Here is a 16,264-nt window from a genome sequence, read left to right on the forward strand (position 1 = left end):
GTGGCTGAGGGCGGGTCTATGAGTGAGAGTCAGTGGTGCTGACAGCCTAGAAGACTACAGGGCTTCAGTGTTTCCCTGCCACACAGTGAGGTTCAGAACGTTGGAGGTCAGAACGTTGGAGGTGAGAATTATTTATATAGATTCAGAAGAAATCATATGCATCATAATATGAAAAAATGCACATAGCCATGACATTGAATGAGCTTACTAACTTCTGTGCTTCTTATAAGTAGGGAGAGCAATTTGAAATAGCAAACTTTCCTTTGAAAATATTCCAGTGTACCTATGTCACAAGTCATGCCCATATACTTTGCAGGTGCCAAGTACGCAAGTTAAAACAAAATGAAATGGAAAGGCATGAGAATCTGAAAATTAAATCCCCATACTCACTTTTCCAGAATAATTTTTAAAGAGTCCTTATCTGTGGGTAAATTTCTGTTTACCCCCAGAAATTGCTTTGAAAAATGTTCAAGATGTATTATGTTTTTAATTAATATTCCATATATAATTATCTATTTCTCAAAAAATAACTGTCATGATGAGAAAGTAATTCTTGTAATGGAAAAATGTTGGATTAATCTGTGAGGAAAAAAAGAAAATCAACACCATAACAAAGAATATTTATTACGTACCTCAAAACTGACAGGCATATTACGCTTCAAAGCAATTTCAAATACCAGACTTATTTCAGACTTGTTTGCATCTTTGTCTTCTGTATCTTGTCCTGCCTCTCCATTCTGAATAATGCAAAGTAATAATTCACTAAGTAATAAAATACTTCCTTTCTAAAGCATTTCTCATACCTGTAACCTTTATTTATCAAGAAAACACATTTCCTCCTAAGCACCAATGAGTATTCTGTTTTTGTAAACATTCATCATGCAGTTTAAGATGTAACATTCACCTTTATGATATGGTGAAACTAACCTTTTATACAATATAGCAAAGATACTTACCTGTAGCATGTATTTTCTGAGGACAGCAGGCTTCATATTCTCACAGGTGGGTAGGCGCCGATCCGCGTCACCCAGTCCAACATTTATGTCAAAGTAAAAAAAAGTCAGAGCCTTGGGAAGCGCGAGCCACGCTCCACTACGAGAATGCGGTCCTCTCAGTTTTTAATTTTAAAGCAAAAACAAATAAAAATAAAATAATGAAAGAGACAACTCCAAGGGGAGGTGGGCAGGATTGTGAGAATATGAAGCCTGCTGTCCTCGGAGAATACCTTCTACAGGTAAGTATCTTTGCTTTCTCTGAGGACATGCAGGCTTGCATATTCTCACAAGTGGGGAATCCTTAGCATCCAGGCTCAACGAAAACAACAAACATTGGTCAATTGGGCCTCGCAATGGCGCAGACATTACACAGATTAACCTGAAACTACATACAATCTGAATGAGAGTGCAGCCTAGAATAGAATAAAACGGGTCTAGAAGGGTGGAGTTGGATTCTAGACCCCAAACAAATTCTACAAGACTGACTGCCCAAACCGACTGTCACATCAGGTATCCTGCTCAAGGCAGTATTGAGATGTGTGGACTGAAGACCACGTCACAGCCTTGCAAATTTCTTCAATGGAGGCAGACCTCAAGTGGGCTACCGACGCAGCCATGGCTCTGACATTATAATATGTGACATGACCAGCCAAGGCCAACCCAGCCTGGGCATCAGTGAAGGAAATGCAATATGCCAGCCAAATTGAGATGGTGCATTTTCCGAGGCAACCCCCATCTTGTTTGGATGAAAAGAAACAAAAAGCTGGGCAGACTGTCTGTGGGGCCTTGTCCGCTCCATGTAGTAGGCCAATGCTCTCTTGCAATCCAAGGTGTGCAAGCTGCTTTTGCCAGGTTAGGCATGAGGTCGGGGAAATAATGTTGGTAAGACAATCAACTGGTTCAGATGGACCTCCGACACCACCTTCTGCAAGAACTTAGGGTGCGGGCGGAGGACTACTCTGTTGTGATGAAAATTAATACAAGGTGCATCCACTACCAAGACCTGAAGCTCACTGACCCTATGAGCTGAAGTAACAGCCACCAAGAAACAACCTTCCAGGTCAAGTACTTCAGATGGCAGGAATTCAATGGCTCAAAAGGAGCTTTCGGCAGCTGGGTGAGAAAGACGACACTGGTGAAGTTTTGACAGGGGGCTTTGGCAAAAGCAAGTTTCTCATGAAACGAACAACTAAAGGATGTCCAGAGATGGGATTACCTTCTACACGATGATCACAAGTACTAATTGCACTAAGGTGAACACCCTTACAGAGCTGGTCTTGAGAACAGACTCTGACAAGTGTAGAAGGTACTCAAGCAGGGTCTGTGTAGGACAAGTAAAAGGATCTAGGGCCTTACTCTCACGTCAGACGGTAAACCTCCTCCATTTAAAAGAATAGCCCCCTTTTTGTTCTTGTTGCCCTGCTTTTAAATCTATTTTTATTTTACTTCAAAATCAAAGCAGCAGCAGTAAAACAAGCAGGCTCGCCTCGAGCCTTCCCTTCCCCCTCAGTGTCCCACCCTCGAAAACAGGAAATTACATCAGAAGAAGGTGGAACACAGAGAGACGGAAGGCAAGGCTCAAGGCGAGCCTGCTTCTTTCACTGCTACCGCCGCTGCCACTTTGACTTTGAGGTAAAATAAAAGATTTAAATGCAAAGCGGCAGGAACAAAAAGAGGGCTGTCGGGGAGCTGAGGGCGGGCAGGTGGGGACTGAGGGCTGCAGCTGGGACTGGAAGTGTGAGCCATCAGTGGCGGAAAGCATGGCTTGTGGCGCCCTCCAGAGATCGGCACCCCTGAGCCATGCTTACTGCGCTTACCAGGTTGTGCCAGCCCTGCACGTTGGGTCTCTCGGGAAACCTGGGTCCTCTTCTTCACGCGAAGACAGGGAACACAGTTAGCAGGGCTATGGTCGGGCCCAAGACACTGCAGACACCAAAAATGAGTATCCTTCCCCTAGATGGCCCAGTTGCACCGGGTACAACGCTTGAAGCCACTGTGAGTCTTCGTGGACATGGACGGGAAAAACGTCACCAGTGAAATCAAACAACTCAATGGTGCCTGAAAAAGGGGTGAAGGCATGAAAAAAGGAAGGGAGTACCTGACCGGAGTCAGAGCCTAAAACCGGCCCGTGATGTCGAAAAATGAAGGAAACATAAACGCAGGCAAAATCCACTAAGAAAAACAAAGGGGGAATTTGCGAGGTTTAAAAAATAAAAAACCACAATGAAAATAAAAGAAAAGAAGCTGAAGGCACTCAAAAAAAAACCTCTTAGACCAAGAGTCCACGTGATGAAAGACCAAGAAACGCAGCTTCTCCTCACGTGGAAAAAAACAAAATTAAAAGGACCGCATTCTCTCGGTGGGCGGGAAGGCACTTGCACATGTGCAGTGGAGCGCGGCTCGCACTTCACAAAGCTCTGACTTTTTTTTTTTTACTTTGGCATAAATCCCGGACTGGGCAATGCGGATTGGCGTCTACGCACTTGTGAGAATATGCAAGCCTGCTTGTCCTCGAAGAAAGGATTCTAAAGTCCACAGACAGAAACACTGATTTATTTGCATGCCTAATTATATGTTCAAAGTATGGTACAGCAATAAAGTAATGCACACACACATGGCACAGCATTAAAGTAATGCACATACAACACAGATTTCCCTTAAAATCCCTACTCCACCAAGTATAAAAATCAAATTTGTGAAGTGTTTGAGCATGAAGGATATATAAACCAATAGAACTTGCAGACACAAATGCTACAGCATTGTAATGGGCCTGCACAAATAAGCAAGGAAAGTGTAAAGAGCAAGGTTCATTATATGTATTCCAACCTCTCTGCCTGTATATGCTGCCTCCAGGAATAGGTGGATGTAGGTATGCATACATGTGCGTTTTGTGGGTAGGTGATTAGGCAGCAAGCTCTGATCCTGGTGAATTCCCACTGCAGCTCCTTGTGATTCTGAGCAAGTCACTTAACCCTCCATTGCCCAAGGCACAAAATAAGTACCTGTATATAATATGTAAACTGCTTTGACTATAACCACAGAAAGGCAGTATTATCAAGTCCCATTCCTTCCCTGTCTGCATCTGACAAGCAGAGTTAAGGTGGTAGTATAGCCCTGAAAAGCTAGTAAAAAATGTATAAAGTTAGTCAAATAAAAAAAGGCATCATTTTGGCCCCTATGTGTAACTTCTCTACAATGTTCTGTTGGTTGGAAAGAAAAATTCATCCAAGTATAATAACTTATTTAGCTATTAAGGAGAGAGTATGAGGAGAATGAATCTATAAGAGTGAGTTACACGCAGCTGCTGTTGTGTTCCATCAGGACTCGAGAGAGTGTTTTCTGGCATTGACAAAGTAGCCTACTGATATTAGGGTTTTCCGAACTATGGATCCATAGTTTTGGGAAGCACTGATCTAAGCAACCCACCTTGTTGTTCTTCACATGAGAGTGTATACAAGTCTGTTTCCACAAGGAGAGAACTATTCAAGCCTGCAATGTAGCATAATTTCCAAAAAAGGACAGGAAATAGTGCAAGATTTTATGAGGGTAGATGGTCCAAGCAAGCACTTTGTTGACACTTATGCCTGCCTCTGAGCAGGTGTAAATGCTGGCATCCACATTTTATAATGTATGCATGTATTTCATTATAAAATTGGAAATGTGAATATAGTTTTAGTTCCTACCCAAACCACACCTACAACTCGGTCCCACCAAACTACACATCACACAGCTTTGATAATTGCTATTTACAATATAAATTATGTTATTCACACATTTAAAAGCCACACAAGGCTTCTAAAAAGATCTCTTGAATCTAACAAAGCGAATGCTACATACCTGTAGAAGGTATTCTCCGAGGACAGCAGGCTGATTGTTCTCACTGATGGGTGACGTCCACGGCAGCCCCCCTCCAATCGGAAACTTCACTAGCAAAGTCCTTTGCTAGCCCTCGCGCGCCCGCGCGCACCGCGCATGCGCGGCCGTCTTCCCGCCCGAAACCGGCTCGAGCCGGCCAGTCCAGTATGTAGCAAGACAATACACTTCAAGGGAAGACACAACTCCAAAGGGGAGGCGGGCGGGTTTGTGAGAACAATCAGCCTGCTGTCCTCGGAGAATACCTTCTACAGGTATGTAGCATTCGCTTTCTCCGAGGACAAGCAGGCTGCTTGTTCTCACTGATGGGGTATCCCTAGCCCCCAGGCTCACTCAAAACAACAACATTGGTCAATTGGGCCTCGCAACGGCGAGGACATAACTGAGATTGACCTAAAAAATTTACCAACTAACTGAGAGTGTAGCCTGGAACAGAACAAACAGGGCCCTCGGGGGGTGGAGTTGGATCCTAAAGCCCAAACAGGTTCTGAAGAACTGACTGCCCGAACCGACTGTCACGTCGGGTATCCTGCTGCAGGCAGTAATGAGATGTGAATGTGTGGACAGATGACCACGTCGCAGCTTTGCAAATTTCCTCCATGGTGGCTGACTTCAAGTGGGCTACCGACGCTGCCATGGCTCTAACATTATGAGCCGTGACATGACCCTCAAGAGCCAGCCCAGCCTGGGCGTAAGTGAAGGAAATGCAATCTGCTAGCCAATTGGATATGGTGCGTTTCCCTACAGCCACTCCCCTCTTGTTGGGATCAAAAGAAACAAACAATTGGGCGGACTGTCTGTGGGGCTGTGTCCGCTCCAGATAGAAGGCCAATGCTCTCTTGCAGTCCAATGTGTGCAGCTGACGTTCAGCAGGGCAGGAATGAGGACGGGGAAAGAATGTTGGCAAGACAATTGACTGGTTCAGATGGAACTCCGACACAACCTTTGGCAGAAACTTAGGGTGAGTGCGGAGGACTACTCTGTTGTGATGAAATTTGGTGTAAGGGGCCTGGGCTACCAGGGCCTGAAGCTCACTGACTCTACGAGCCGAGGTAACTGCCACCAAGAAAATGACCTTCCAGGTCAAGTACTTCGGATGGCAGGAATTCAGTGGCTCGAAAGGAGGTTTCATCAGCTGGGTGAGAACGACATTGAGATCCCATGACACTGTAGGAGGCTTGACAGGGGGCTTTGACAAAAGCAAACCTCTCATGAAGCGAACAACTAAAGGCTGTCCTGAGATCGGCTTACCTTCCACTTGGTAATGGTATGCACTGATTGCACTAAGGTGAACCCTTACGGAGTTGGTCTTCAGACCAGACTCAGACAAGTGGAGAAGGTATTCAAGCAGGGTCTGTGTAGGACAAGAGCGAGGATCTAGGGCCTTGCTGTCACACCAGACGGCAAACCTCCTCCAATGAAAGAAGTAACTTCTCTTAGTGGAGTCTTTCCTGGAAGCAAGCAAGATGCGGGAGACACCCTCTGGCAGACCCAAAGAGGCAAAGTCTACGCCCTCAACATCCAGGCCGTGGGATGCAGCAGAGCCCCTTCGTCCTGCGTGATGAGGGTCGGAAAACACTCCAATCTCCACGGTTCTTCGGAGGATAACTCCAGAAGAAGAGGGAACCAGATCTGACGCGGCCAAAAGGGAGCAATCAGAATCATGGTGCCTCGGTCTTGCTTGAGTTTCAACAAAGTCTTCCCCACCAGAGGAATGGGAGGATAAGCATACAGCAGACCTTCCCCCCAATCCAGGAGGAAGGCATCCGACGCCAGTCTGCCGTGGGCCTGAAGCCTGGAACAGAACTGAGGGACCTTGTGGTTCACTTGAGATGCGAAGAGATCCACCAGGGGGGTGCCCCACGCCTGGAAGATCTGTCGCACCACACGGGAATTGAGCGACCACTCGTGAGGTTGCATAATCCTGCTCAACCTGTCGGCCAGACTGTTGTTTACGCCTGCCAGATATGTGGCTTGGAGCACCATGCCTTGACGGCGAGCCCAGAGCCACATGCTGACGGCTTCCTGACACAGGGGGCGAGATCCGGTGCCCCCCTGCTTGTTGACATAGTACATGGCAACCTGATTGTCTGTCTGAATTTGGATAATTTGGTGGGACAGCCGATCTCTGAAAGCCTTCAGAGCGTTCCAGATCGCTCGCAACTCCAGAAGATTGATCTGTAGATCGCTTTCTTGGAGGGACCACCTTCCTTGGGTGTGAAGCCCATCGACATGAGCTCCCCATCCCAGGAGAGACGCATCCGTGGTCAGCACTTTTTGAGGCTGAGGAATTTGGAAGGGACGTCCCAGAGTCAAATTGGAGCAAATCGTCCACCAATACAGGGATTCGAGAAAACTCGTGGACAGGTGGATCACGTCCTCTAGACCCCCGGCGGCCTGATACCACTGGGAGGCTAGGGTCCATTGAGCAGATCTCATGTGAAGGCGGGCCATGGGAGTCACATGAACTGTGGAGGCCATGTGGCCCAGCAATCTCAACATCTGCCGAGCTGTGATCTGCTGGGACGCTCGCACCCGCGAGACGAGGGACAACAAGTTGTTGGCCCTCGCCTCTGGGAGATAGGCGCGAGCCGTCCGAGAATCCAGCAGGGCTCCGATGAATTCGAGTTTCTGCACTGGGAGAAGATGGGACTTTGGGTAATTTATCACAAACCCCAGTAGCTCCAGGAGGCGAATAGTCATCTGCATGGACTGCAGGGCTCCTGCCTCGGATGTGTTCTTCACCAGCCAATCGTCGAGATATGGGAACACGTGCACCCCCAGCCTGCGAAGCGCCGCTGCTACCACAGCCAGGCACTTTGTGAACACCCTGGGCGCAGAGGCGAGCCCAAAGGGTAGCACACAGTACTGGAAGTGGCGTGCGCCCAGCTGAAATCGCAGATACTGTCTGTGAGCTGGCAGTATCGGGATGTGTGTGTAGGCATCCTTCAAGTCCAGAGAGCATAGCCAATCGTTTTGCTGAATCATGGGGAGAAGGGTGCCCAGGGAAAGCATCCTGAACTTTTCTTTTACGAGATATTTGTTCAGGGCCCTTAGGTCTAGGATGGGACGCATCCCCCCTGTTTTCTTTTCCACAAGGAAGTACCTGGAATAGAACCCCAGCCCTTCTTGCCCGGATGGCACGGGCTCGACCGCATTGGCGCTGAGAAGGGCGGAGAGTTCCTCTGCAAGTACCTGCTTGTGCTGGAAGCTGTAGGACTGAGCTCCCGGTGGACAATTTGGAGGTTGAGAGGCCAAATTGAGGGTGTATCCTTGCCGGACTATTTGGAGAACCCACTGATCGGAGGTTATAAGAGGCCACCTTTGGTGAAAAGCTTTCAACCTCCCTCCGACAGGCAGGTCGCCCGGCACTGACACTTGGATGTCGGCTATGCTCTGCTGGAGCCAGTCAAAAGCTCGCCCCTTGCTTTTGCTGGGGAGCCGCGGGGCCTTGCTGATTCGCACGCTGCTGACGAGAGCGAGCGCGCTGGGGCTTAGCCTGGGCCGCAGGCTGTCGGGAAGGAGGATTGTACCTACGCTTGCCAGAAGTATAGGGAACAGTCTTCCTTCCCCCGAAAAATCGTCTACCTGTAGAGGTAGAAGCTGAAGGCTGCCGGCGGGCGAACTTGTCGAATGCGGTGTCCCGCTGGTGGAGAGACTCTACCACCTGCTCGACTTTTTCGCCAAAAATGTTATCCGCACGGCAAGGCAAGTCCGTAATCCGCTGCTGGATTCTATTCTCCAGGTCGGCGGCACGCAGCCATGAGAGCCTGCGCATCACCACACCTTGAGCAGCGGCCCTGGACGCAACATCAAAAGTGTCATAAACTCCTCTGGCCAGGAATTTTCTGCACGCCTTCAGCTGCCTGACCACCTCCTGAAAAGGCTTGGCTTGCTCAGGGGGAAGAGCATCAACCAAGCCCGCCAACTGCCGCACATTATTCCGCATGTGTATGCTCGTGTAGAGCTGGTAAGACTGGATCTTGGACACGAGCATAGAGGAATGGTAGGCCTTCCTCCCAAAGGAGTCTAAGGTTCTAGCGTCCTTGCCCGGGGGCGCCGAAGCATGTTCCCTAGAACTCTTAGCCTTCTTTAGGGCCAAATCCACAACTCCAGAGTCATGAGGCAACTGAGTGCGCATCAGCTCTGGGTCCCCATGGATCCGGTACTGGGACTCGATCTTCTTGGGAATGTGGGGATTAGTTAATGGTTTGGTCCAGTTCGCAAGCAATGTCTTCTTCAGGACATGGTGCAAGGGAACAGTGGACGCTTCCTTAGGTGGAGAAGGATAGTCCAGGAGCTCAAACATTTCAGCCCTGGGCTCGTCCTCCACAACCACCGGGAAGGGGATGGCCGTAGACATCTCCCGGACAAAGGAGGCAAAAGACAGACTCTCGGGAGGAGAAAGCTGTCTCTCAGGAGAGGGAGTGGGATCAGACGGAAGACCCCCAGACTCCTCGTCAGAGAAATATCTGGGATCTTCCTCTTCCTCCCACGAGGCCTCACCCTCGGTGTCAGACACAAGTTCACGGACCTGTGTCTGCAACCTCGCCCTGCTCGACTCCGTGGAACCCCGTCCACGATGGGGGCGTCGAGAGGTAGACTCCCTCGCCCGCATCGGCGAAGCTCCCTCCGCCGACGTAGTCGGGGAGCCTTCCTGGGAGGTGGCCGCGGTCGGTACCGCACGCGGTACCGACGTCGGGGACCTCAACCTGGGCGATGGGCCAGCCGGCGCCACGCTCGACGGTACCGGTGGCGCAAGCACCGCCGGTACCGGAGGGGTAGGGCGCAACAGCTCTCCCAGAATCTCTGGGAGAACGGCCCGGAGGCTCTCGTTTAGAGCGGCTGCAGAGAAAGGCTGAGAGGTCGATGCAGGCGTCGACGTCAGTACCTGTTCCGGGCGTGGAGGCTGTTCCGGGCTGTCCAGAGCGGAGCGCATCGACACCTCCTGAACAGAGGGTGAGCGGTCCTCTCGGTGCCGATGCCTGCTGGGTGCCGAATCCCTCGGCGACCCAGAGCTCTCGGTGCCGACACGGGGAGGAGACCGGTGTCGATGCTTCTTCGATTTCTTCCGAAGCATGTCACCGGAGCTCCCCGGCACCGACGAGGAGGACGTCGAATCCACTCGTCGCTTCCTCGGGGCCGAGACTGAAGAAGGTCGATCTCGGGGGGGCTGTACCGCAGGAGCCCTCAGGGTAGGCGGAGACCCACCCGAGGGCTCACCGCCACCAGCAGGGGAATGGACAGCCCTCACCTGCACTCCACCCGATGCACCACCGTCCGACGACATCAGCAGACGAGGTCCTGGTACCACCGACGTCGATGCAGCTATCCGATGTCTCGGCGCCGATGCAGAGGCCCGATGCCTCGATGCACTCGATGCAGGGGCGGCCGAGGAAGATGGTCTGGACGCTGACGACGTCGATGCACTCGAAGATCCCGGTGCCGATGCCGACGAAGAGCCCGAGAACAACACGTTCCACTGGGCTAGTCTCGCTACCTGAGTCCGCCTTTGAAGCAGGGAACACAGACTGCAGTTCTGAGGGCGGTGCTCGGCCCCCAGACACTGAAGACACGACGAGTGTCGATCAGTGAGCGAGATAACCCGGGCGCACTGGGTGCACTTCTTGAAGCCGCTGGAAGGCTTCGATGTCATGGGCGGAAAAATCACGCCGGCGAAATCAAAAGCCGAAATGGCGAAATTTGAAGCACCAAATTTAGAGGGAGAAAAATCTCGACCGAGGCCGAAAAGAGGCCTACCCCGACGACGAAAGAAAACTTACCGGGGCAAAAAAGCTGGAAGTACGGGGAGGATTTACACGAAACCCGGCGGGGGGTTTCCGGAGCACTTCCCGACTAGGACAAAGCTTTCCCGAAGGAAAAAAACACGTTCAAACAAATTGGACGCGCGAGGTCGACTTTCCGGGGCTCGACACGGCGAAAACACGACCGTACCGAGTGCGGACAAAAGAAGACTGGCCGGCTCGAGCCGGTTTCGGGCGGGAAGACGGCCGCGCATGCGCGGTGCGCGCGGGCGCGCGAGGGCTAGCAAAGGACTTTGCTAGTGAAGTTTCCGATTGGAGGGGGGCTGCCGTGGACGTCACCCATCAGTGAGAACAAGCAGCCTGCTTGTCCTCGGAGAAATAAAGTAATACTAATTCCCATGAAAGGCAGGCTTTGTCGCACAGATTTTGTTTGATTTTATAAGCACAGTATTTCAGTGACCCAAAAGCTTGAAGCTGGATCTCTAGAGAATGATGCACTGGAAGAGACAGAACTTCTACCTGTGAGCAACCGCTTTAGGGATAAGAGAGCACACTCCAGTACCCCCTTGGTCCCAGAACCCTGCCATGAAGTGTCAGACCAAAATATTCTCTCCTTTAATTAACCGACAATGCTTTTCTTTCTCAGCTTTGTACTGAAACCCCCAGAGATCAATCTTCAGTGATAGCAGGAAGAATGAGTTTTCTCATTTCCTAGGTCTATCCATAAACTTCGCCAAAGTAGCAGCTAACAATCAGTGAAAAATTATTTTATCGCTCTTGGGGGAAAACAACAAAGCAAGACGTGCTATACTTCTCCAAAGACAAGGAAACTGTTACTCATGTCCTGAGGGTCTTTGTGATTTTTCTGGAAAGCTCTCAAAATGTTTTCTGTATCAGCAGTATCAAATGATGTCACCAATCATTTGATGTGACTAGGTAATCCTCCTTATCTTTTGAAAAAAAAAAAAATTAAAAAGCATGGTTATGACACAGTTTGGTGCTAGAGAGAGCTGAAGAGAATTATAGGAGCGCTCTGAGAACATGTGAGTTCATAAGGATCCTGGGAGAAGTAGACCCTAGGAGTGAGCTCATAGTAGTAACATATTTTTGTTACATTTGTACCCCACGCTTTCCCACTCATGGCAGGCTCAATGCGGCTTACATGGGGCAATGGAGGGTTAAGTGACTTGCCCAGAGTCACAAGGAGCTGCCTGTGCCTGAAGTGGGAATCGAACTCAGTTCCTCAGGACCAAAGTCCACCACCCTAACCACTAGGCCACTCAGGAATTCAGAAAACAGAGGATGGTAATAGAGCACCTGGAACCAATCAGCAGTATATGTTGTAAATGGGGAAGGAGAAATTAGGGCTTACCTGATAATTTTCTTTCCATTAGTTCTTCACACTATTCCATGACACCATTAGTTCTTCACACTATTCCAGGACATTTTGGTAGTCATGCCCATTGACCAGCAGGTGGAGACAGAGAATTACAGAACTGAGTTCCACTATGTAGACCCCTGCCACCAGCCCAGTTCTTCAGTATAAGTCATTAAGCAGGAGAGAATGAAACCCAGAACAGGAGCATGTTCAGCAACATAAGCACCAAATCTTACTAAATGACCTGAAGTCCTGGCCCCTGGAAGGATGCAAAAGAAAAGTGCACAGAAAGCTGCCAAGGAAGGCGTCAAACCCTGGGTGGGTTCTTGGACTAGTGTGACGAACTAATGGAAAGAAAATTATCAGGTAACACCTAATTTCTCCTTCCACTAAGTTACTTCCCACTATTCCAGGATGTGTGGGATGTTCAAAAGCTATCTCTACAAGGGTGGGAACCTGGCCCCGCCGCACGCAGAACCTACTCCCCAAACATAGCCTCCGACAGTGCTGCAACATCAAATTGACAGTGTTTACTAAAGGTATGCAGTGACACACACGTCACCACCTTACAGATATCCACTGGAGAGGGCAAGGAGACCTCCATCCAAGAAGTCACTGTACCCCTGGTAGAGTGTATCTTTAAGACCTGCAGGGGAGACCTTCCCTCCAGAACACAGGTCAAGGCCGCAGCCTCCTTGAACCAATGAGCAAAAGACACCTTGGACACCATGAGACCCATCTGCTTGCCAAATAGGACAAAAACCTATCCGAATGAATGTCATTCACCAGAGAGAGGCGAACTGTGCCCCTACATCTTCCCAACGTGAAAAGCTAACACCACTTTAGACATAAAAGAAAGCACTATCCAAAGCAAAATCCCTGCCTTCGAAAACCGAAGAAAGTGATCCCAAGAAAGTGCCTGAAGCCCTGAAATGTGACACACAGAAGTAATCGCCACTAAAAACACCATCTTCAGCGCGAGATCTTTCAAGGTCGCCCTCTGAAGGGGCTCAAAGAGAGACCACTGCAGTGACCGAAGGACTAGATTGAGATCTCATTCCAAAAAGGGCACCCGAAAAGGCAGACGAAGCCAACTCATTTCCTTCAGGAAATGCAACACATTGGGGTGCGTCGCCAAAGACATGCTCTGCAAGCAGCCTGATAAACATGCCAAGGCTGCCACCTGAAACTTCAATGCGCCTAATGCCAGACCCTTGTGCACCCGACTGCAAGAATGCCAGTATGTGACCAACGGAAGAAGAAAAAGGATCCACACTCCCTTTGGCACACTAGCCCTCAAAGGTGCACCATAAGCGTGCATACACCGAGGAAGTAGAACGCTTCCCAGCTTGAAGCAAGACCGCAATGACTTAATCCAAATAGCCTTTCTACCTCAGCTGAGCCCGCTCAAAGGGCAGGCCATAAGATCAATGGGAGAGGGATGCTCCATGAACACTGGACCCTGTCAGAGAAGACCCCGAGCCTGAGGGAACAGCAATGGCTCCCCATCCAACAACTGCACCAGATCTGCATACCACTGATGCCGCAGCCAGTCCGGGACCACCAGAATCACCTGGCCCCGATGGCCCACCACTCTGTTCAACATCCAGTCGATCATCAGCCATGGAGGAAATATGTACAGCAATCTCTTGCTTGGTCAAGCCTGCAGAAGGGCGTCCAGGCCTAGAGTGTCCCACTCCCTGTGGCAGCTGAAAAACCACAAGACCTTAGCGTTGGTTACAATGAGATCCATTGACGGAACACCCAACGACTGACCATGAGCTGAAATGCAGTACAACTGCCCACTATGCTCAAATGAAGACCAGGAGCCTAGGCTTCAGAACCAGAGACAGAGGAGTCTGTCCATCTACCTGCTGGAGATAGAAAATACTGAAGAACTAGGCTGGTGGCAGGGGCTTATATAGTGCAGCTCAGTTCTGCATTCTCTATCTCCACCTTCAGGTTGATGGACATGACTACCCACACATCCAGGAATAATTGGAAGTAACGTAATGGACTACCCACACATCCAGGAATAATTGGAAGTAACGTAATGGAAGAATAGACTCTCTGCAGAAGAGATGCAAAGAGAAGAAAAAAGAAAAGCTGCAAGATGGATAGGGAAAAAACAGAAAGGTGGAAACCAGTGAGGTTTAGTTCTCATATCCATGAAGGGAGGTTGTAGTTTCCTGGAAAATGTGCTGTTGTGGTATAAAAGAATTGTGTGTTCTGGGAAGCTGGTTTTGCTATGCAAGCTACTGAGTAGTAGCCATAGTAAAGTATCCACCTAATAGTATGGAATTTTTGGGCAGGTAATATGTGCTGAGGAAACAAGCTGGAAAAACTAACTGCAGCGGTTTCAAGTTGTACCAGAGGACTTTATGTCAACTGGGAATGTTGCTGACTAGATATCCATGGTAAATAACCTCCTGATTACATTAATGTCATAACAGGCAAAGACAAAAAAGCCAGGAAGAACTGAGAAGCTAGGATTAGGGAAGTTTAATTGGTTGTTTGTAAATGGTGGTGGTTTGCAGTGTTAAAAGCTCATAGACTGCAGTTTGGAACATAGAGGCCCAGAACAGCTGGATTTAAAGAATATTGTTGTCTGTAATTGTCCTTTGCATTAAGTTGTGTAAGAGGGCTGTATATTAGATATGCAAGTTGCTAGATAGAAGCCCTTAGTAAAGAATCCACTTAAATGTTGTAAATGAAACATGTAAAAAGTATGCCAATGACCATCACTATCATCAAAAATAGGAACGTTATTACAGAGTTCCTGACTCAGGGGTCCTTTTACTGAAGCTCAGTGAGTGCTGCCACATGGCCCACAGGTATATAATAGGACACACAGCATTTCGTACACACTAAGTTATAGTAAAAGGACCCGTCAGAGAACTAAGTTAAAAGGACCTATCTGTGACAATGGTTTTTACCATCTAAATGGAAATGAAAACATGCAATTTCAGAAACACAAACTTAAAATGAAATGCTTTGGTATATGACCTGATCTTGTTTTGTAGAGTTCATAAATTCACTTACCAGGGGTGATTTCTCAGGGATGGGCTCATTCCGAAGAGCCTGAAGGGCTTTCATTGCAGCATTGTGTCTAGCAGCTTGACGGGTCTTTCCTTCCCCCAAAAACTCAATGTTGCCCACAGTCAGCTGAACATAAAAGATTTTAGGTATTGGACAATGGTACCTAGAAAAAGTAAACACAACGATTCAAATTATATCTAAAAATGTGGAGGAGCATTCTCGAAAAAGCATCTAAGAACTGGGACGTTTAGCTCATTACATTAAAAAAAAAAAAACCTCACCCATGAGAGTCATTTTCAAACAGGAAAAATGCCTGTATTTCACTTTTGAAAATGGCCTAAGATGGACATATTTGCACAGAAGACATCTAAAAAGAAGATCCAATTTCCAAAGTGTCACATCCAACATAAACACCAAAAAACAGGCACTAGAACGTCTGTCTCACATCATTTTTAGAGAAATAGAGGCATATTTTAAAAGCACTTAAACTTACAGTTACATAGGTGCTCATTTTCAAAGCACTTAGACTTATAAAGTTACATGGCATTTTCAATATGACATATAAGTCCACAGTGACCACTAGGCAAGTAAGGGAGATCACCCCTGATTCCCTCCAGTGGTCATCTGGTCATTTAGGGCACCTTTTTGTGCCTTATTCATCATAAAAACAGGTCAACCTCAAAGCATCTTAGTTTTGGTCCTGGCCAGTTTTGTTCTGTTTCACTATGACTGAAAAACATCCAAGTCTTAGGAACGCCCAGATCCCGCCCTTAACACGCCTCGTTGTGATTTGAACGCACTTCTGACGGACTTCACAGAAAAACATCCAAATGCAGATTTATGCCACTTTTTGGACGTTTTTCTCTTTTGAAAATGAGTCACATAGTAACTTATGGAACTTTGTAAGTCTAAGTGTTTTGAAAATGAGCCCCATAGCCACACTGACATCCTTGCAGATCAGAGAGGCAGTCTAGTGGTCAATACAATGGGCTTTAAACAACAGCACTCAGGTACAATTCCTACCATAACTCCTTTATTTTGTATTCTCAGCCCTCCAGGAATAGAATAAAACCTACTGTACACCATTATAATCGTCTTCCACCCTACAGGTTTCTCCAATATTTAGGCACACAGTAGGTAATTTGATGGTTTGGAGGGCAGAGGGAGCTGCAGCGAAGTTAGCGAAGTCAGCGAACTTAGCTGACAGGCGTGCG

General features: G+C 48.4%; 1 protein-coding gene across 3 annotated transcripts in view; it reads right to left on the reverse strand.

The window, feature by feature from the left end:
* Positions 1-16,264, reverse strand: part of STAU2 (staufen double-stranded RNA binding protein 2) — a 447,934-nt gene that overhangs the window by 285,369 nt on the left and 146,301 nt on the right. For all 3 annotated transcript variants that reach the window (XM_030215580.1, XM_030215586.1, XM_030215579.1), the window contains exons 6-7: positions 15,054-15,213; positions 633-737 (exon numbers count right to left, since the gene is read on the reverse strand). In XM_030215580.1, coding sequence (XP_030071440.1) covers positions 633-737; positions 15,054-15,213 — 265 coding nt within the window. The remainder of the gene's footprint in view (positions 1-632; positions 738-15,053; positions 15,214-16,264) is intronic.

The sequence above is a fragment of the Microcaecilia unicolor genome, chromosome 1, assembly GCF_901765095.1.
Source record: "Microcaecilia unicolor chromosome 1, aMicUni1.1, whole genome shotgun sequence".
NCBI lineage: Eukaryota > Metazoa > Chordata > Amphibia > Gymnophiona > Siphonopidae > Microcaecilia > Microcaecilia unicolor.